This window comes from Anser cygnoides, chromosome 5 (genome assembly GCF_040182565.1).
Source record: "Anser cygnoides isolate HZ-2024a breed goose chromosome 5, Taihu_goose_T2T_genome, whole genome shotgun sequence".
Taxonomy (NCBI): Eukaryota; Metazoa; Chordata; class Aves; order Anseriformes; family Anatidae; genus Anser; species Anser cygnoides.
This window is the reverse complement of record NC_089877.1, coordinates 2,096,007-2,119,276: the sequence shown is the minus strand read 5'-3', so window position 1 is coordinate 2,119,276 and position 23,270 is coordinate 2,096,007. Positions and strand designations below refer to the sequence as shown.

Here is a 23,270-nt window from a genome sequence, read left to right as displayed (position 1 = left end):
TTTCAACACTATTAGGAACCCCAAGATTTTTATCTTTTTCCTAAGAAAGAGGAGATAATTATCCTTGGGCATTTTAACAGATTGCCAGTTATTTAGGGTTTTTAAACTAGAAAAAATATGCATTCCTATTGCTTTATGAGATGTCATTCTTACCAAAATGTAACTCTTCTAGAAAACAAAAATATTGAATGACATTTTATTTTCTTGGGGGGTGGGAGTGGTGTGTTTTACTAACCTAGGTTTTCTAATCTGAATGCTCAATATGAGGGCTTACTAACTCATTTTTACCCAGAAACAAAACAGTTTGCATTGTCATTATATGCTTATGATTAAACCAATGGCTAGAAACCAAGAAATAAATTGAGTGCCAACTGATGAAAATTAAGAAATAAATTTTCACTGGTATTTCCTTTGATGTGCATATTCTAACAAAGAAGTTTAGGTTGGGCTCTTTGGAACTCTGGCCACAATACCTGGGTATTGAAAATAGCTTTTTCCTTAGTCCCCACAGAAAGCTGTAAGGTGATCAGAATTGATATTGGGAAAGGAATTTCCTTGCATCTGCAGTGCAGATCTTGCACAGTATATTCAGACAATAATGAAAATAAACTATTTTTTGTGTTATATTAGGTATTGTCACTGTCAGATTCAGGGTACCTGACTTGATGGCCTGATCATCTCACAAAGTAACAAGCAATATATTCTTGTCACATACATCATCATTGCATCCTAATTTAATTGCCTTCCAAGTGAAAATTTTTCTAAAATATTTTCTATATTTTCATCTTTAATTGGATTGTAGGGTGTTATTTGGTAACCAAATGTTGCTTACGTACATAGTTCTCTTGTTTCTTTTGGAATTAAAGATGCAACTTCTACTCATTTGATCAGGACAGAGTTGGGGTTCTTTTGTTCTGTTGGTTTTTTTTTCTTCCTAACTGACAAATTTGAAAAGTAGATGTATGCTAAAGGTAAAAAACTTTATCCATCTATCTCACAGCTGACAAAAGCAGAACCCAAGAAGTGATTGGCTCAGTAAAGCAAAGGAAGAACCAAGATCAGAGCTCAGATCTCCTGAAATCCAGCCACTTCATTTGGTAAGTGTTGTTTATCAGTTAAATTACCGAAAGCATCATGGGTCTGACCATTCTTTTGTATGTCTGTTATGTACCTTAGCAGCAGCTGTCTTTGGCAATTTTTGGAGAAATCCTATCTGGACATCAGGAATTTTGGAATATCAGGTAGAACTAGAATCAATAATTTATTTGTAAATAAAGGTGGTGTTGAAAATTAATATGCTAAAATATGCAAATAGGGTATATGTTTTCAAGGAAAAACACAGTATGCATTAACTTCCTTTTAAATTAATTCAGCACAAGTGTCTTTGGAGCTTAAATGCAGTCTTCGGGAGAGTAAATACTGCATAATACGATACACTGAAAAAGGCTTGAAATGCACCTGCTAAAAGCTCCTTTTACTGCTGTAGTCACACAAAAACTTCTAGCTGGCAAATTCTGCACCTTATTTGCAGTGACTAAAACTTGCTAAAGGAAAATTGCTCCAAATAGAAGACTAAACTTATACAAGAAAACATTTGGGTTGCCATTAACTACATCAGTAACCGCAAGCAAATTTAACACCATTATTCAAATACAATACTATATAGTAATATTTGTATAGAGGTTTTTTTTCTGCATGTGAATTATTTGCTTATACATTCTTGTATTTTTAGTTGAAGTCAAGTACTCAAAATAGAGAATTCTTTCAGATTTGTATGTTTCCAAATCCATTCTGCATGAATGGGACTAAAGAGGTTGTAGGCTTATAACAAGACATAGTTCAAGCAGTCTAAAAAACAAATATTTTAATATACTTGTTTTTAAAAGGAAGTATTTAGTATGACAAGAATATTGGTTAAGTTGCACATGAATTAGAGCTAAAGCAAAAAGAACATAAAAACATTTAATACCACTTTCTCATGTCTAAACAGCACAACAGTTGAGGTACCTTGTCCTTCAGCTATAACACCTTGTACAGATGGTAACACTTTCATGTTACCCAGTTTAAGTATTAAGTAAAGTATTACGTGGAGGCGAGCTAGGGTAATATTTGAAGACGGGCAAAGAACAGCTAAGAGTAGAAAAAAAGTGCTGTTGATGTACTGGTCCCATAAACTAACACAGCACTGGACATGTGGAAGTGCTCTTTTGTGGTTGAGGTTTAAATCTGAGCACTTGGCAACAGTGGTTATTTAAAATCAGATAGCCTCAATAAAAATACAGGGTTTAATATAGTTTGTTGCCTCAATTGATTGAATAATTAGGTTATGTTTTTCTTTGTTTCTCCTGCAGTATCAAAAATCCGTTCTGTTTTTATTTTTTTTTATTTTTTTTAATAGGATCACAGTCACTTTCTCTTCTGATCTGCCAGGCAGATAGCACTACGTAATTGTATAGCTGTATGGCAATACAACATGCCTTATACTGCAAATACAAACTAAGTGTATTTGCGTCCTTTGGGGTTCAGAATAAATTCAAATTCTTAATAAATTAATGATGCTGTTTTTCTATCCCATGGCTCTCATAATGAAAAAAAGGGAAGAAGTTCATAGGGATAATTGTTCCCTTAGACTCAGCTTCTACTGAAGTTAACTTGCTGTACACAGATGTCCTTGGCTAATATACAGATTGAAAATTGGGAGTGGACATTACAAAGAAACTGTCCGTTGTTTAATGGAGCTAGCCCCTAGTTCTGCACTATGTGCACTCAGCAAGGGGCATATGAAAGTGGTACAGAGATTCTCTGCTTGGTTCACAAGCCTCCAGTTTAATCCTGCCACACCATCTGTATTCTGCATTGTTTGGGATATAGCTGTGGGTAATGGTTCTAGCTAGCAATAGTATTGCACATCTTTAAATTTCATGACATAAAGGGATGTGAGAATAATTCAGAATGGCTACCTGGCAAAAGCCAAAATCTGTGGGATGAACACAATGTAAACATGTTCAGTAATTTTCAGGTACATTCTTTCTTTATACAGCTACAGAGAGTATCTATTTAAGCTATATAGTATCTATCTATTATCTTTTTAATATCTATTTAAATGTGATACGAATGACCATGCTTGATCCGTGGAATGCTACAACAATTGAGTAAATTCATTTGCTCCCTTCTGTCTCCAACTTACCTTCCAAAGCAATTCCTACTATGGTATTTGGGAAATGACATATATAGTAACCACAGTTGTCAGCAAAAAATTTCATTTACAGCTTCTCAAGATGGCATAAACTACTGCCTCTGAACACTTCCAAATGGGAAGAATCCTCCAGCACTGACTAGCATTACACTTCTCCATAACACATAAAAGCAATGTTAGCATCCCAGGCAGGTGCAACGCCTAGTGGATACAGATACAAGACAGTGCTGAGCATGTGCTGTGCACAGGTTCTCCCTCCCATGAGGTCTAAGGTGAGTGCTCTTCCATATAGATACATTCTCTGCTTATGTTTTTGTGGCAACCACACTGGAAGCTAAATTAAATTAACAGAGCCTGCTGTACTGAAAAAAAATCAACATGGAACAGCCTTAAAACAATTCACCTCTTAGGTTTTTACCTCCGCATCGTGTCCTTTCTCATAGTTTTTTTTGCAGAACCCTTACCTGATATGTATCTCACAACAGCAAATAGTAATGACAGCATGGCTAACCTGGTCAAAACCATAAGAAACAGTCATATCCCTATCCAACTAGATATGAACATGCAATTCACTAAGACACTACAAGATAAAGAGTAACTGTGGAAAAACTTATTCCTTGTGCCTTTGTTATGCTGTCAGAGGGGCCCTAGTGTGCCATAAGCATACTTCGTAAATCACCTACATATAGAACTGCTGTCAGCCAGGTGATGTATGTAGAGAAAAATTTCACTCACAGGGCAGCAATTATGTCACAACTACCTTTCTATCAGCAGTAAACCTGAAAAATCAGACGGGAAACCGACAATCTTCTTAAAAATAAATGACTGAGTGCAGCATTTAAAATATACTCTCTCTTACCACACAAAACAAAGTTAATAGTATCAGATAGGTGCTTCAGAAGAGCATGGTTTTGGCCATATGCTGTTTCCATTGAAAGATGTCCCAAGGAGGTTAAAGTCCAGGGGCATTAGTCTCTATCACCTACCTCTCAGAGCACCTTGTCTGTCACAAAACAGATTATGTTAAGACAATCAGTGCAGCAGCGCCAAGGACAGCAGATTTACTGAGTGCGTGGACAGCAACTGTCATAGACAAGTGCTGCAGATATGATGCTTCCTGCAAACATTCAGTTACAGTGGGGAGCAGACTGCTGCTGCCAGCACACTTCAGGTGCACCTGCACCTTTCCATAAAGAGCTCACAGGCTATAAGCAGGATTAATTGTTTAGTGCCAGTATTATATCACATGAAGGCCTTCAAAGTAACTACGGTAAGGAAATCTAAAAAAATATCATGGGGAATAAGTTCTAAATTACAGGCACAGAGTGGCAACTGTTAGTTTTCGCTTTCCTAATGGCTCTTGATGCCAGAGCAGGTTTCTTGATACCATGTATAAATTAATGTTTTAGTAGAATTCTCACCACTTTGCTACCATGTAATTCTTGTCCTTATCCTTTCTGCTTTGTGTCATTTCTTGTGATCACTTACCTTTTTGCTAAAAGATCTAGTTTTGTTCTGATTAAATGAAAGAGAGACATACTGAACTAGGTGAATTGTCAAACACCTCTAAGACTTTACAGCATTAAAGTATTCCCAAAATAAGCATTTCCCTAGGAGAGAAGACTTGGCAGATAACCCCAACAACAAAATTCTTGAACACTACCCAGTTAATGGGAGTCTGTTCAGGGCTAATTTACATAATTTGACATGATTGCAGTTATAAACAATTCCAAGAAGCCTTGGAAGCAAGAATGTCACTGAAGCCTACATTTTATTGTGTTTCATTGCATTTGGCAGCTGTACAAAGCTGTGGAGCATGGAAATTTGCTCAGATGAATCCTGATTATACAAACATAACACAAGCTTTGAATGCTCAATTCAATTTTGTCCTGTACAGAAAAGCTACCACAAAGTCTCCCAAGGCCTCTGTCCAGTCAACCCCCACAAAATACAATGAAAACTTTTGAGATACTGGTGGTGGTTCCCTCCCTGTTAATGCCTGACAAACTGCCATTCTGTCCAAAGGATAGCATTTCCTGAAAGAATAGCATGGATTTCCTGAACATCTGACTTGAGCTTCCTACAACTGAAGGTAACCACATAACAGAAAATAAAAAATTAAAACTGAAGTAAATCATATTTTATTTTTAATCAAGTTATATATGTGTTTATATATACACACAGTCTTCTGCAGTCTTCTATCAACTTTGTGAAGTCCACTGCCCCATCACAGACTATCATAGTCCCTCAGAATACAGAGTATGTTTTGCAGAGAAATGAGAAAGTATCTTCATTCAAATATTAAGATACAAGATACATGTTTGGAATGCAGGGCAAGTACTTTTTTTTTTTTTTTTTTAACAGGGAAATCTAGTTCAGTTGGTTTACCCTACTCTGGCTTGTAAGTCTTGTCTTTTTCCCATTTCCTTTTCCTTACCTATAGCATCGTTCTTAATAGAATATCTGTCTGACCTAGGAATCTATAGAAGTCAAAGCATCCTTTCAGTCAGAAGAAAGTGATTTATAGCACCTACAAAGCTATAGCCATTTCATAGAATCATTAAGGTTGGAAAAGCCCTTCAGGATCATCTGGTCCAACCATCACTACACTACCAATGCCACCCACTAAACCATGTCCCTATGCACCAGGTCCAAACTTACCTACATCTGAATACTTCACAAACTTCAAGACTACATAAGCATCAATACTTACAGTCCTGCTAATTTGCAGTAGTCCTGCTGACTGCATAATATGGAAAAGAAATACCAGAGCTTTCAAAACATAATAAAAAAGACCCTTCTCAGATAGACAGCTTCCAGTTCATTCACAGAAACTCATGCCTTACCCACACACTAAATAAGAACATTTCAAACAGAGTTCATTGGTTGATGTTGGAAAGCCCTGATCAGTTTTAGACTCTCATTAGTTTTCTTCTAGCTTACAGCATGCACAAGAGGCTGTGTACTATGCTGTATGATGAGAAATAACAGCATTTTGATTGCACTGGATATTAACAAAATCCTTTTTGAACATAAAACTTTTAATTATTTCATTTGTCTATCATAAGGAAACAACTAATTAGCTTTCACTTCTCCTGGGCATTTTTTTTTTTTTAATAGAAGACTTACTTACTTAAGCACAGTCTATAGGGTTTAGTCTAACAGCGCCGTACCTTCTGTGGGAGATTGTTTTCTGTCTGTAACTCTATTCCATATTAGAAATACAATCCTAAAGTAGTCAAATACCATTTCAGAAGTGTTTTTTTTTTAATTACTTAAATTATTGCATTCTATTGCTGCAACCCCAAATCAGCTCTAAAGTAGTAAGTATGACAAAATGGCAGCAATATCCTGGAGTAGAAATCATTAATTGTCACCAAAGGGTTGGGTTATCTACCAAAGGATTTGTTATTGCTATTCAGTAATAGTTGGACAGTAATAAAAAGTTACCAAAAGGCATTTAAAGAAATACATTAATATATTAATTCTACATTTTAGAAATGTTACAAAAAATTAGGTGCAGAGATTTCACTTACTATGAAACAACCCCACTGCATGACAAGATAATTGTTAAAATTTGATAGAAGGCTTAATTAAAATTCTGCCCTTGAGGAACTGAAAGTGAAAGCTGGGATGTCTTCCAGATGAGGTAGTTGAAGTCTGCTGCTCCAGAGCTACCATTTAAAGACAAAGATCTGGATTACATTCAAGTATAAATACAAATTATGGTAATCGTATGCTTTACTGATCCCTGTCTGAATGGTCTCTGCACTAAGGAAGAGGTTAAACTGCATTACCAATGTCTTAATATACTAACTAACGATGGCTGTTGAAGTCAAAGAAAAAAAACAAAAAACAAAACAAACAACTTACTAGTGGCCAGAAAATACATTTGCAAACCCTTGGTGGCTATTATAGAAGAAACTAAACACAGGGATAAAAATCCCCATAAGGCTGACCCTCAGCTCATGGGCTTATATACCACTAATGTAGGTTTTTGGTAAGAAAGGCTAGCTGTGCCATATTTCACAGAAATGGAGTACACAACTAAGTGTACTTCATATACTCAAAACTGCAGAGGAGCAACTGGGACCATTCAAACTCAGACAAGCTATTAAATTTTCCCCAGAAGCTAAATCAGGTACTTGTTTAGAAAGTATTGTAATCTCATTTTATTTGTCCTAAGATATAGACATGTCAGTACCTGACATGCTAAATAACTTAGTTTTTACCTTTAGAAAACCTCAAAACCTCATCTTCTTTTGAAAGATCAAATTTGACTATCTTCAGCTTCTAACCCCTGGAACCTGTTTTGTCTTCAGGATAACCTGTCTCACTTTATGGAAACGCTGATATGTTTCTGAGTCATCCTGCCACATCCTCTTAGCTAGATTGAGTAGCATGCTCTCTATAAGCATTATATCATGAAGCATGGTCTAGCCTCAGAATTTCTGTGGCTTTTTTGTAGTTCTCCCTTGTATTTCTAAATCGTTTATGAAGTGCAGACACCAGGACTGGATTCAATGTCTTAACAGCATTTTCATCACTGTGAAATTACTTCTAAGTCTTTACTTGCACTTCTTACATCAGGCCAAAAAAAATGCAGTAGCCTTTTTAAGTAAGGAATTGCAAAACTAGCTCATTATGAGGCTGTTATCATCCATGAACCAGTAACTGCTTTTCTGAGCTGCTACTTAAAAAAATAAAAAAAAAATAAAGCTTTACTTTTCTTGTTCCTAAGTAGGTTGGTTTGCATTTGACTCTACTAAGGATCATTCTGTAACAATAACTTTGTCTTAGCGGCCTGTTAGTAAATCATCTATTTTGAACTTGTAAGAATATAATAAAAGTTTTATAACCTTCTGAGGTAGCTGTCATTGGGATCAAATGTAAACATATCTTACTGGAACTGTGCAAAAAAACACCAACAAGGATAAATCTGATTCTGTTCTGTTACTAAACAGATTACTCGCACTTCAGATATAGAAACAGAGCTTTTTTTGAACCTTCATTGAAATGAGTAAGACTTACCTGAGTAAACTGCCAGTAAAGCTTCATTCTCTTGGCTTTGGCATAATTGCATTCAATGAGCCTGGGCCTGCTGTTCACATCCACCAGGCATCTGTTGTCATCATCGTCAATAGTGGGACTCAGAACACCCACATGGAGCTGCTGATTGCTTGTGTAATAAACATTCTGCAACAGGAAGCACAAACTAGATTTGTGGCCTCTAGACAGAAGCACTTTTTTACCAAAAAGCAAATGGCAAATATAAATATGCTGAATAGCAGTAGGCTGACCCCATGGTGGCTTTTAAATTATTTCTGTTCATGCAGGAAGTAACATAACATTTTAAAAGTTGATCTAAATTAATTGTTACCAACAAGTTGATGTTTGCTGATTAACAGAAATCAGTCCCCTACTCAGTCTGGTTCAGTCTGAGCACCCTTCTGGGCAGAAGCAAAACAATGGCTCTGGTTGGAGGAACTCCCTTATTCTGTTTGCTGGCAAAACTCTACAGAAATAAGAAAGTCAAATGTAGTTATGCTTAACAGAGATAATTAGCTGGTTGTCACTTACCTTTAGAGAGCTCACCCTACCTGCTAACATCACTTTTCAGTGTGGAACAGTTTAGAAAAAGAGATCTGAAATCTTGTATCCTTGCCTGCTATTGGGACTGGCCAATAACCAGTTCATAATCAGCATGTAAAACTAAGCTCCAGCTGAAGCAAACTGTGATGGCTAGTCCATCTAACTAAGCTCTTTCAGGATGCTGCTTTGCTTATCCAATAATATGACTATTACTCTATTATTATGGATATTCTGTATATTATAGCATCTCATCCAATGATATCACATCTTATTTCAGAATTGAACTCAATGCACAACCTGATGATTTCACTACAATGTTTTATCTAATGGCAGTATTGCTTTAAAAGCACATACCCTATACGAATGCTGCTTCAACTGCTAATGAACAGTGAGCTACTAGTTTGGTTTGCTCATTGCCAGACAACTTTTCTGAAAAACCTATGGACAGTCCCTGGCTCCTTTACCCAAGCCCCAGAAAAAGAGTCCCTGAGTTACCACCTTATAATGTACTTGTTAAGTATGCACATGCAACTGTTTATTGATCATCTTTTAAAGAGACCTGCGGGTAAAATAATGTCTTACATGTTAAAACCAGGTTTATGTTTTATCATCTACGTAACCCAATAAGAAGACATTTGTACTTGTGATTTAAATAAGTTATTATAAAGATGAATGGATGACTGCCCACAGCAGTAGTTTATTCAAGAGGATGCTTTTAACAAGGATCAATAAGTATGCTAGCTGTTCTGCAGTATACTTTAGCACAAAATGGACAACTAGAAGCACTTTTGTTTAAAACACTTCAGAAGATAGAGGCAAAACAGATTTTTCCAGCACATCTGCTCTACAATATTGCAACACCACCATCAACTAACACAACACAGGATTAAAATTTTGTGGTAATTTAGGAAGGTAATTTTTGAACAATCACTCCAGTACTTTCTTGGAAGTCCGAATGACTGAATGTTGAATATGGACTACTAAGGCATTAAGGTAGTTTTGAAATTTTGACTCAGACCTTGAATCTTTGTTTCTGCTAAAACAAATGTGTCAGTAGTCTTTATTCAAGGGAGCCAAAAATGTGCTTAGTTCTGCTGAAATTAAGACACTGGATAGCTGCTGATGTAGAGCATTCATTCAAAGTTTCTTTACACTTTCACTGAAGAAGAGACTCAGTCTCAGCAAAACACAACCACACATTTTCACACCAGCAGCACACACACATTCCCTGAAGAGCTGCTGTATTTCCACAGAAAGAACCCTGTTTGGATACTGGTACCAAAGTGGATGATTTAAAAAATAAAAAAATAAAAAAATAAAAAAATAAAAAGGAACAACTCCCTTTTTCTTTAAGAAAATGAGCCTCCTTATATTTCATTAGTCTGCTCTAGCCCACAGCATTTCACCATCTGTTTTTTTTCACTGCAATAGTATTGATATATTGCTGCGTCTCCTGGGCAACGGGAAAGGAACACCTTTGTTCGGGAAGTCAGTTAGGTTGGAGAAAAGGCACTTGCCTCTTGAAAAGGTGAAACTGCCAGGATTCAATGTTACAGTCAGAAACTCACAGGATTTGTGACTAGCAAAGTGTCAGATGAGCCTTAGGCACATCTTCAACTACAATCTTGCCAGGTGTTTTTCAAGGGTGGATGAGTGCAGTTTGCACGCTGACAGGCTGGCTCTGGAGGCTGCCACCTGTGTTCCCTGCCCATTCTACACGTCCAGCTGCATTCAGTGTCCCCAAGAAATTTCCTCTGGAAGCCTGGGGCTGGCAGCTAATCTGCTGCAAAGTAACGCAAAAGAATTTGTTCAAAACAAAAATCTGGTATTACTAATCTAAAGGTTCACAGCAAATAAGCTTGCAATACCTGCATCTGAAGAAAAGTAATTCATTTGCCTTCAAAGCTTGACATACATCTCTGCCACAAAGTTTCTGTTTCTTATGTTTTTAAAGAACAGCTTCATGACTGATCACGTTTATAACTGATCTTCCCCTGGACAGTTAGAATTGGTGCAGGTGTTTTTTGTTTTTTGTTTTTGTTTTGTTTTGTTTTTAAACTGTTTATAACTTTTTAAAATTTTTTTTCTCAGAAACTTTGCCTGCAGATTTCCTTGTGCCTTAAATACTGCATCTTCCAATTAATGGAACAGTTATTTTCTTGAATTTATTTTCCTAGAAGTGTTCTATTTAAGGTCACTGCTGCATTTGCTGTTTCTATTACATGCTAATCTCTCTGATTATTCACATTAAGATGAAATATAAAACAAACTGTGCTTGTTATCGTATTAATAGTACTAGTAGAATGTTTCTCAGGACCTTTCTAAGATGAAAGAGTGAGGTTTAGTCGCAACATGCTTGTTATCTGTTCTAAACAGCTTTTTCTGCTAAAAAAAAAAATAAAGGACAGTTATTTACCCTAAAAAGACAGCTGAAAGATGAAAACACAAATGAGTGGTAGTTAACAGCTGCATAGCCTAGGATTCCCAAGAAATCTACATAATGACTGTGAAATATTAGAGAAAATTTGCTGTCCAAAATATTTTTCCCACTTCCATTTCAGGCAAACTGACTGCTCTACATTTTTTTTCTATTTAATATTCTAAGTCTCACTTTTTCTGAAAAAGGAATTTTCTTGAATATCAGGAAGATTCAGAGTACAATATTGTAATGAAAACAAAAGTTGCATACACTGCTATGACTCAGACCAACTCCAAAATAAAGGAGAAGCAATGCCACCCTTCATTTACCACTGGACCAAGCATAGCCTTGCTCATTTTGGGGGAATTCAAGGACTCCCTCCCTTTTGATGTAATCTCATGTAGCAAGTCGGCATGGAAGAGGAAAAGGAGAGTTCATGCCTGGAGTCACAGGCTTCCCTTATTCTTAATTATTATGTTCAGAATAAAGGGTCCTTTTGCCTTTCTATTCCACTTAATCGCCTCCTAGACAAATTCTGCTTTCAACTGTAATCTTGAAATTTCACTTGTATAGCCAGCCATCTAACTGCCAAAAAGTTCACCCTCTGCTAAGTTACTGCTCACTGGGAAACACAAGTGCACATCCATGCTAGTGCCAGAAGCATAAAGTAGGCATAGCAAAAAGCAGTTCTGCATAAGAATGCTCAAAATCAGAAAAAAAAATATTTGTGATTTACAAAAGTTAGAGCTGAGATAATGCACACTGAATCTAGCATATGCATCTAGCAGATACATACGTCTTCCCTGGTGTTGGAGCTCATCTGGCTAGATTTGGCTACTTTTGTTTATACTGGGGGAACCATACGAAGCACACATCCCCAGTTCATACTGCAGTTCCCTCATGAAGGCAGTGAGGCCCAGCCGAGCCAGACGGAGCAGGCTAAAAGCTTGGGACAGACCTCAGTAGTACAGATCAGCCAGTCAGTCAGGGCCTGGCAAACTGGCAGTTGTTGCTGTCCTTTCTAGAAAAATGCCAGCTGGATTTCCATTGCAAATTTCCTCTAGAGCTAGAACGATAATTTTGGTGGGATACTCACATCATAGGTGCTTTGATGTAGTGCTGCCATACAGAACACATCCTAAATCTGCCATGCAAGCAATGAAGGCTCATTCAAAAAACTTTTTTTACACAGTAAAAATACTTAAAATACCTATACAAAATAAAATTTGCACAAAACCAAACAAAAACCAACATGATGGCTTTGAGTACAAGGAAGGTAAATGACCTTTCCTTTTTTGGACACAAATACATTGTTTTGGCCTCACAACGATGTAAAATTTTTGTTCATGAGAATTTTGCCCTACAAGGTCAAATCATTATTCCCACTGCAATTAATACTGAAAATCCACTGACTTTAAGTGCAATGAGATTTTTGGCTCCAGGTTTATTATTAAACTTGGAGAAGCCACCAGAGTTGATAAAGAACTCAGAGCTGCACTGAGTTGCCAGTTGCAGTAAATTATTCATAGGAGCTGGTTTATCATGTAGCAGAAAGTTACAGTAAGATGTTCAACTTAACACAAGACAATTATCTGAAGGATAAATTGCCATCTCCCCACTGGAAGTTTAAAGCAATACACACTAATTTTCAGGCTGAAAACCATTTGTAATCCTTATGGCAGTGTTCCCAGACAAAATCACTCTGGAGAATGGTACATGACTGTGCATTTATAATGAGCAAACTTAATGCTCACCAGCAGCAGTATTTATTTGTTACCCTGCTGTTGGCATAATAACTAAGAGGGGTAAGAAGTCTGATCTGCCACTACTTTATGCCATCTTTGAACAATATTGTTTTTTCCAAATGAGTCCAAGAAGTCATTTATTGTCAGGAGTAACATATTAACATATTAGAAGTAACATATTAACATATTAGATCCAAAGTCTCACAGCAGATTCGTACTTGAGTACAACTCCAGCTAAAGAGCAACCTGGTGGATTTCAGTAAATCCAGAGTTGGTTAACGTTGCTGCTTGGATATTTATACTGTTCCTGATTTCTCTTCCAGCACTTCTTGTTACATAAACACATCTGAATGAAAGAACCTTGTTACTCTGATAAGAAAACTCTCTGCAGAATCCAAGTTCATTATGGATAACACAAATACATCACTAAGATCAAAATCAAGTGTTTTCCCATTTGATATTCAAGTAGAAAGAGCCTTCTCGCAGAAACCCTACTATAAAAATCAATGAGCAACTGAGGAATAGCATCCAGCAGCAGCTGCTATTTCTACAAGCTAGTAATTTCACATGGAGCAGAATCACATAGATTTTCTAGACATAGCTGGCATGGTACTACAAACATGAAGCTGTTGTGCAAAATTATGCGTTGAAACATACTCTTAAATACTTTGTTGTACCCTTGTTACTGAGGGTATATAAAGAACATCCTTGTTTACGTAATTCTACCAATCATCTTAAATGACAGTGACCTTCATACTTTAGTCCAACAATTGCGTATAAATTTCCTGACATACACACACACTAATATATGAGCCACTCTGAGTCTCAGAAAACCAAAGAATTATCCTTGCAGTTGCATACACACTTCATGTGATGTGACAGGAGAGAGGCTGTGCTGTCCTGTAGCCACAATCAGCAGCATCACCGCATCTTGTGCTGCCCTAAAAAACTTACTGCTGAAGGAGTACAAACATAAGAACACAGATTGAGAATTAAAAATAAATAAATAAATAAATAAATAAATCAGAATTTTTCATCCCTAAGCTATATATCAAAAGTTAGAAGGTGTGTTATTTTTCTGAGGTAGGTTTTCAGCTGGTGCAGCCTGATGTTACAACTTTGAAATAATTATAACCATGTTTTATTCATGTCCGTGTTCAGTTCACTCTGAAACTTGTCTTACTGTTCAGCTGACAAACAGCTAGTATACCAAGGGTAGCCACATGCTAAATTAGGTTTAAATTATAACGTATGTAAGAAGGAAACTACTCCCTATTTCACCTCAGTTCTTAGATTCACATCTACTGAGTGTCTTGACTAGTCATGACTAGTTAGAAAAACCTCCGCAGTGCAGTAGAGGACTTCAAAATAAAACTAAAGGAAAAGAAATTTACTTTGTTTAAATTCAGAAATACAACAGAAACTCAGCACAGATGTACAGCACTTGCATAGACAATTTCCTTTGATTTTATTCTCTCACATGATTGCTTCAGGAATTGTAGTACTGCTGAGATTGTGACACATGACCATCTGGGAGCTCCATCTTGAAGATTTATTACTTTCAGGTATATTTGCATTTCCATGTACAGAACATTTAGTGCTGCAGTTTCCGTGGTAAGCAGTTCCTGTTACCAAGCTGTCACTTGCACTGCTCACTGGATACTTTTGTATACTGAATACTATCTGTATTCTTCCCAGGTTAGAATTAGTCATTTTCCAGAGTAAAACCCTGTCATTATTAAAGTTTGCAGAGGTTTTGCTTCAGGTTTTCATGTCATATATACTTTATAATTACAGAACTTTATAGGCAAATACTATTCTTGGACTACTTTCACAGTCAGTAACATTATTTTTAATAAACTACACTATAGTAAATGAAATCTCTGACAGTTTTGGTAACCATGCATTTAGTATTTAAAAGCACCAGAGTTGCTTTTTCAAAATATGAATACAATTACAGACATCTCATGTCTATGCTGTGATTTCATTTTTTTTTTTAAATGACTCGTGACTTAACAAAGTTTACAACATGTTAATGGAGGATGAGTTAGTTCGAATGTTCATGGTGCAGACACAAGTGATAACAACCAAAGGAAAGTAGAGACCACCTTGCATCATTTTGCACTGGTCATTTCTGTCATTGACAGGTGAGTTTTTCTTCTTATAAAAAAGTCAGGGTTTTATTTACATTTCACTTTGAGTTTGTGCTTAATTGCTTTAACAGATGAGGAGTTTTTGCATGGTTATTCAGTGGATGGGGTAAGAGAAATAGGTTGGATTTTGCAGCTTTTGGTCCCTTGGAGAAAAAAAGGGAAGTTACTCTTGTGTTCCCACCCTGGGGCATGTGGTAGTATTTCCCCCTTTTAAACCAAGTTAAGCCCATTAAGCTGAAGAAAAGAATTTCTGATGTTTTAAGTGGACAGCATCAAAATCCTGAAATAAACTAGCCTACAGAAAGTAAAAATTTTCCTTAGCTGTAGATGTATTTCAAGTAACAAAGGCTATCACTTCAACTGATTTGTTTCTATCTTGTTGGTCGCTGTGTAGACTGACAGAAGCTCATGGAATTTTATCTAACCCAGCTATATCCTAAAAATGAGATTTCTTTCCTGAAACATTTTTAAACCTTCCAAAGTTAAATGGAGAAATACATGTAGCTTAACTCAAATACGTCTGATTCTTGAAAAATGACACTTTTCCTGGCACCAAATATCTTGAAGTAGTGGCTCCTCTACTGTGGGTGACAGTAAATAATATCAGACAGAAAGAAGTCGGCATCTAGAATTTATATGAAGAGTTACAGACACTTTGACCTCATGGAAAAATTGTAGCATCAGTCCTGCCTGTGTTCATGAATAAATTTCAAAGTTCACAAAGTTCTGCAAGGAAAATCAAAACATGTCTCAGACCAGAACACTGTGCTCACACCCTAGACATTGCTCCTTTCTTACATTTTCACCACTTACTGTACTTGCAGTGCTAACTATGTTTTTTAAAGGAAAGGTAGAAATGGGAGGTGGGCATCAGAAGTAAGCATACATAAACATTTCTTACCATGAGTGCTTAACAGTTATTAAGAAGACTTTCCAGAGTAGGAACAACTAAATAAATAATGCTGTTTAAAAGGCAGAAAATTGGCTTCATGTCACACAGGACATTAATGTAAATTCAACTGTCCTAGCTGTGTAGGAAGGCTTACAGTGATTCACATAGTGAGCTTCGACTCCTGTGACTAAGAACACTGCCAACTCTGTACTGTCCCCCTTTCACAAATCATGCTGTAAACTTTGGCAAGAAATGAAACAGTAAATACTATGATACGCAGATGCGCATTGCTTGATTGTTCAAATGGTAAGATACCTCTCCCACTGCTTTCATTAATGAGGGCTTGCTTTCTGGGGCTTTCAGTCCTACTGTGAAAGCTCACATATAGTCGCGGGCCTTACAGGTATCCACAGGCCAAGTAGAAGAGACTCGGTTTTTCTGAGCAACTGCTTGTCGTGTGGATGAGGCTGCAAAGTAAAACCAACAACTCTAAATCCATGTTGTTTGAATGACCTTCAAGTACAATAGAGAAACCTCCAGTCAATAGCTAAAAGAGCTATGCTAAGCTTCAGGCTGCTAAGGTATGACTAGGCTATGAGGATAAGCCGTCTTCATCACAAAAGGTAGATTATGTCACAGATTTTCCCTTGCATTTTCTGCCTGTCTTCGGAGCCTGTATTTTATCTGAAGTAGATTATCCTATAAAGGTATCTGCAGGAGACAGACATAAAGAAAACTCATTCTCTCTTGCTATTTAGACTAATAATAAAACTAGGCACATCAGTCCCCCCTAATCAAAAGTCAGTAGATATTCTCAATAAAACAGTTATTTCAGGACTCTTTTAAGTCAATTAATTTTACAACATCGTTTTGATTGTTCTGAACCAACAACAGTTACTTCTTTTAATAGCTTCCTGATTTGCATATGAATAAAAACACTAAGATGATTACATTTGCCTATTGTGCAATACACTGTTTAGTGATTCGTATTATTTTGCACAGCTGATTCTTCCCAAAGCTCAAAGACGTGTCAGTTCATGGGCACTCTAGGACCAGACAGCGCTCTCCTTCCCAGGGGACAATGGTCCACACTCATGACAGAAGGAAATGCTGTGCTTGGACATGGCCAAGGGGAGACACACTGCCACAATCCTTACCCACGCACCCACTCCAGACCATCAGGAAGGAGGGGAGCTACCCTCCTAATTCCCAGCCAGCCAGCTACAAGGCCCACACAGGCTGTGCAGAAGCTAATCAAAGAGACAATTCAATACTTGCATCCTCTCCACAACTAGCAGAAAACTAGTGTAAGTCATGGAACCAGCAACTTGTCTTGGGTAACCAATGTAATGAGTGATGGTAGGTTGTGGGGTTTGCAGTGTCCTGCTGTGGGTTTTGGAAACCTCACCTTTCTGTGGTAAACGGGTGCTGGCCTCACACATTTTTGAGGCTATTGGATTTCTTAGCAGAAGGGAGAGTCCTGCTACATTGAACTTCTGCTTAGAGTGAAATAACTACATGGAAAAAGCTATTTCACTGGATAGGTTTCTCCCTATTGTAAATACTATGTTGGTCTGTGCCATTACCGAAGTAACTCATGAATTAAATACAGCAAAAACACGAAAGAGCATTTGCAGAGCTAAATTTAACTAAGCCACACGGATTTTACTTAGTTTTTCCTTAAAAACAAGCCCAGACTGGAGTAAAATGTCAGTAAACAAACTGCTTGTCCAGATCCTTCCTTGGTGTGCGTCTGGAGAACAGAACTACAATTTCCTTTCCATTTTGAATTTAAAAGTTATTTTCCTCCTGCATGCTCCTTTCAAAAAAACACTGTTGTCATCCTCATAAGCAGAATCACAGGGGAACAATTTGTCAGAGAAACTCCAGTACAACTCACTCTATGATTTATATGTCCATTCACAGTGGGGAAGCACTTTGGTGAGTTACAAATTACACTACTAGCTTCTTGGAAATTCCAGATGAAATCTCAGGGTCTGCTTCAAGCCAGCATAACCCTTTCCTTGTGAACTAAACCATGCTAGTCCTAAAAGCAGGTACCAGAAAATTTTAATTTAAAAACAAAGAATCTGGGAGATGATTGGGAAAACTGAGATGACAGGCTACATCCTCATCTGAGATTCTGAATCAGACTAACGTACCTAATACAGCACTGAGTACAGTCTGACCTGTTATGATCTGAATGTAGAGTTTTATTGTAATTTTGTGCTTCATCGAAGAGAAGAAAAATGTTTTGAAGCTAGTGCAGAAAAACAATCTGAGACCATGTAGACTCATCTGTTTTTGCATCAAAGGGAAATGCAAGGCATGTTCCCATAACTGAACCAGCTTTCCAGCTTTTATTTTACAAACCTGGAGAAGAATTTCTTGCATTTTGTAAGATTAAAACTTCATGCATGCAGAACTGCTCCTAAACACCCTTTTCATATATATTAATGTAGGTTTTCCACTTGGTTGTTCTACCTTTAGACAAGAAGAGGTCAAATTCTGACATCTGTCTCTAAGCACTTCTCTTAAATCTTTCAGTTCTTCCAAAGCCTGTTTTTCTAAGGGATTCAGACAATCACAGAATCATCTAGGTTGGAAGAGACCTCCAAGATCACCTAGTCCAACCTCTGACCTAACACTAACAAGTCCTCCACTAAACCATATCACTAAGCTCTACATCTAAATGTCTTTTAAAGACCTCCAGGGATGGTGACTCAACCGCTTCCCTGGGCAGCCCATTCCAATGCCTAACAACCCTTTCGGTAAAGAAGTTCTTCCTAATATCCAACCTAAACCTCCCCTGGCACAACTTTAGCCCATTCCCCCTCGTCCTGTCACCAGGCATGTGGGAGAATAGACCAACCCCCACCTCACTACAGCCTCCTTTAAGGTACCTGTAGAGTGCAATAAGGTCGCGCCTGAGCCTCCTCTTCTCCAGGCTGAACAACCCCAGCTCCCTCAGCCGCTCCTCGTAAGACTTGTTCTCCAGACTCCTCACCAGCTTTGTTGCCCTTCTCTGGACTCGCTCGAGCACCTCCGTGTCCTTCCTGTAGGGAGGGGCCCAAAACTGAACACAGTACTCGAGGTGCGGCCTCACCAGAGCCGAGTACAGGGGGACAATCACGTCCCTAGCCCTGCTAGCCACACTGTTTCTTATGCAAGCCAGGATGCTGTTGGCCTTCTTGGCCACCTGAGCACACTGCTGGCTCATACTCAGCCGACTATCAACCAATACTCCCAGGTCCTTGGTCATTTCTTTGATGACTTCCATCCATCTTCACTTGTAATACAAAATGTTACCTATTCAGAGGAGACTGGTCTTTATTTACATTTTTTGATGCTTCCTTCACTCAACGATCAACTTAATGCTAATGAACTCACACTTCCTTGGATTTCAGTATCTCAAAATGTGTATATGAAATGTGTTCTCTCTTAATAAAACTATTAATGTCTTTACATTCTCTACAGTACGTGGGTCACCACACTCAGTTTCCTGGTTGTATAAAGTATCTCACTTCTCTAAAGCTGCTCCGCATTTAAAGCCTGATCCACATTTCATAGGTGTTTGCTCAGTAGCCTTTCCTTAGGCATGGATTGAAATCCTCAGGCCAGCCTTACCGCAATTAAAGCTTTAGTCATTGTCACTGAGCCTAAAGACTCAGCATTTATCCTTCACTATGAGCATGGAAGCTTCATCCCAATTACTTTATTGTATTCACTACTGAAGTATAGCTGCTACTGATTTGGACTGAAGATGAAACACTTTTATGGGTTACTTCACTTGGCTAAAGTTCACAGGATCACAGAATAGTTTTGTTTGGAAGGGACCTTAAAGACCATCTAATTCCAACCCCTCTGCAATGAGCTGGGACACCTCCCACCAGAGCACGTTGCTCAAAGCCCCATCCAGCCTGGCCTTAAACACTGCCAGGAATGGGGCATCCACAGCTTCTCTGGGCAACCTGTTCCAGTGCCTCACCACCCTCATAGGAAAGACTTTCTTCCTTATATCTAATAGTAAATCTCCCCTTTTTTAGTTTAAAGCCATTAACCCTTGTCCTATCACTACACTACCTGACAAAGAGTCCCTCTCCAGCTTTTCTGTAGGCCCCCTTAAGTACTGGAAGGCCACTGTAAGGTCTCCCTAGAGCCTTCTCTTCTCATGAGTTAACTCATTTCCTCATTAACTCAAAAATTTAATTCCTCGTTAACTCAAAAAGTTAACTAATTTCCTTAAGATGTACCTTGCTCACATTGATAAACTAAAAGCAGGTGTCAGAAATATCAGTGTCTTTTATATCTATCTCAGTTCCTGGGGAACTTTTAGCCTTTTGGGGAAGTGATGGTTACCTGAGACCATGGAGTGTTTTTCCTGATGGGAACTTTCCAAACTTACATTTGGAAGCCAGAAATGGGCATTCTGTAGCAAACAGTTAAACCATAATTATTCAGTATGCCTCCTATTGAAAGTGGGAAATTAGGTACTTCAGTATATTAACTATGTATGTCACACATCTGGCAGAATAACATTTACCTCACTTGACAATTCACACTTAAATTTGCCTTGAGTGCTCAGGAAGGACCCAGTTCTCACAATGCATCATTATGCAAACACATACAATTACCCCTGTGACTTACAATATTGAATTTAAAAATTTAGTCTAGGAAAAAGCAATCTGTTTACTTCAGAAATTCCTAAAACCACCAAATTCATAGTGACAAGAGAAAGTATAAATTTGATGGTTATATCAGTTCCGTATGTGAGAGGACTTAGTGTCATGACTGCATTGGAAACAAGTAAATAAGAACATGATTAGCCAATCATTTTCATAATTCTGCCCAGCAACACTAAGTAATTATATGATGTTTATGTAACATTGACATAATACAATATGCTGAAGTCAGTTGTACCCATTGTATGATCATATCCTGAGAATTTGTTTCAGGCACAGTATGAGAAAGGGAACCTTTTTATTACATTCTGCTATATTAATGCAATGGTATTTGTAAATTTCTATTTGAACAGCACGTGATTTTCTCCCTTGAATAAATTAAATATTTGAGGATTTGGTCCTATGGTAATATCAAATAGAGGATCTGACTAAAACCCAAAACTGATCTGAAATTCACAACTCTGATTTATCATCCTAGGCATGTTATCTCTTTCTTACTGAGTTCTGTCCCTGCCCTTCAGTCACAGAGTTCTATTCTGAAAAGAAAGCAGCACAATCAATAGAAGTTCCAGGTTTAATGTGGTAACCTATGTCACTTTTTCCTAGGTTTTGAGAACCTTAAATGACATGTTATTTTAACAAATCTTCTGTGTTGTTAAGTTGTACTGCTATTTTTTCCTTCCAAAATTGATGTCATCAGCAAGTGAGTCATTTTGACCTCAAAATTTTAAGGCTAATTTCAGAATTTGAAAGGACTAAAAATATAAGATGAAAGGAATATGCATGCTGAACAAATCACTACATCTTTAGCATACCATGAGAAACAAAGCAAATGTTCGCAATCAATGCAAAACAAATAACAAAGTTAAGACTGTAGTAACATCTGAATGATTTAAATGCATTCATCAGTTTTTTTGCTTGATTGCTATAAGCCTTTATGGACAGCCAGCTGAGCAGATATGCTTGGCATAACAGTGTTATGCCATCTCATTTGTTTAATCAACATTTAATCTGAATATTTAATTGAAACTTCAGAACCTGAATCAAAATTCAAAGAACTACCAACTGTGATCGCCGCTTATTTGACATGTTAATAGATCTATAGATTTAAGAACCAAAGAAGACGATTAGAGTGTTTTTTTTTTTTACTGTAATCTTCGATATGCTACAGGCTGTATACTTCCACGTGCTTACCTCTAAGTCCTGTAACTGGTAATTCATTAAATTACAGTTTCCATAATGGTATCAGCCTTGATGACTCCAACAGCTACTGTCAATGCTTATGATAGCTTATCATCTGCTTTTAGATGGCTATGCGCCATATTCCTAATTTGTATCTAACTGGCTGTTATTATTAGCCACTGGTTCTTGAAACAGGGCTAAATTAAAGACTGTACTTATTAAAGTGTCATACTTCCTTCTTGGAAAAGTACTTCTACTCTCTAAATATGACCAGGTTTAGACTGAACTCAGCTCTTGGTAAGGGCTATTTGGATTGCTGATTTCCAAATAAATTGACAAACACAGCTCTTTTCTTGGCTTACAAATCAATGCTGATTTTTTTTTTCCAGAGTTATTCATAAATATTCAATCATGGTTTTATGTGAAGAAATAATTTCTGATATTTTTTCTGCTTCCTGATTGGACAAAGACGGCTAATGAACAGGAGGAAAACAAACCAAAAAAATCCCTGGTTCACAGAAAAACACTACAAACAATCATTCCATAAACATTTTTGCAAAACACCCTACTCTGGAAATGGTGAACAATACAAGAGAGAAACTAGCTGAAATTGAATAGCTGATCAGAATTTGAATGAATGCTGTGAAAGTAATATGGCTCATGTAATTACCGAGGGAGTTACATATGCTTTCATGGGGACTGAATTTGGTTCATGAATTCCAAATGAGCCAGTGAATGACTTCAATTAATGGAATGACATAATAAAATTATCAATAAAACTGAAGAAATTTTAAAGTGGAACTTCTATCAACTGTATTAACTACCCTCTCTTAACAGTTAATCACATTCTGTCAAGAATTTGAGAAACAAAAATCTGACCTCCAGAACTTTGAAGTAACAAATGATATAGTACAACATTAATCAAAAGAATGTTAAAATTGAGAATCATCTGACAATTACTAAAACATCAATCTCCAAGTGCTCTACATGTGTTATAATAACTATATTGGTTTTATGCTGAATTTATAGCATAAGCGACAATTGGTTTTTAAAACTGCAGATTGAAATGCCAATTTCCAATTAGAAGAGACATCTTTAAAACATGGATAACTCCAGTAATTGCTCCATAACAAGCAGACCTACAACTCTGATCTATTTAAAATTAATGGACTTACAAAATATGAAATACTCAAATTGCATCAGTTTGAGACACTACAGCTACCCAACATGGCTGTTTTCTTTCTCCAAACGCCATTAATTAAAAACATTTTCACTTTAGCAAACAAAAGACTTATCCTTCTTTTTTGACTGGACTGTGTATTTTTGAAATTAAAATGAACTGAACTTTGGACATTTTTAAACCTATTCCACCCTGCAGAGAAAATGTTAATAGGAAATTGGAAGTTCAT

General features: G+C 37.1%; 1 protein-coding gene and 1 long non-coding RNA gene across 6 annotated transcripts in view; one reads left to right on the top strand and one right to left on the bottom strand.

Moving 5' to 3' along the window:
• LOC125183493 (uncharacterized) overlaps positions 1 to 5,298 on the top strand; it is a 230,388-nt gene extending 225,090 nt beyond the window's left edge. For 2 of the 3 annotated variants that reach the window (XR_010831872.1, XR_010831870.1), the window contains exon 24: positions 1,001 to 5,298. This is a non-coding gene — a long non-coding RNA (uncharacterized lncRNA). The remainder of the gene's footprint in view (positions 1 to 1,000) is intronic. The other variant, XR_010831871.1, reaches the window with a different exon arrangement.
• The window catches only part of GALNT18 (polypeptide N-acetylgalactosaminyltransferase 18), a 258,553-nt gene that overhangs the window by 11,391 nt on the left and 223,892 nt on the right, over positions 1 to 23,270 (bottom strand). For all 3 annotated transcript variants that reach the window (XM_048070109.2, XM_013189125.3, XM_048070117.2), the window contains exon 11: positions 8,228 to 8,392. In XM_048070109.2, the coding sequence (XP_047926066.1) occupies positions 8,228 to 8,392 (165 nt within the window). The remainder of the gene's footprint in view (positions 1 to 8,227; positions 8,393 to 23,270) is intronic.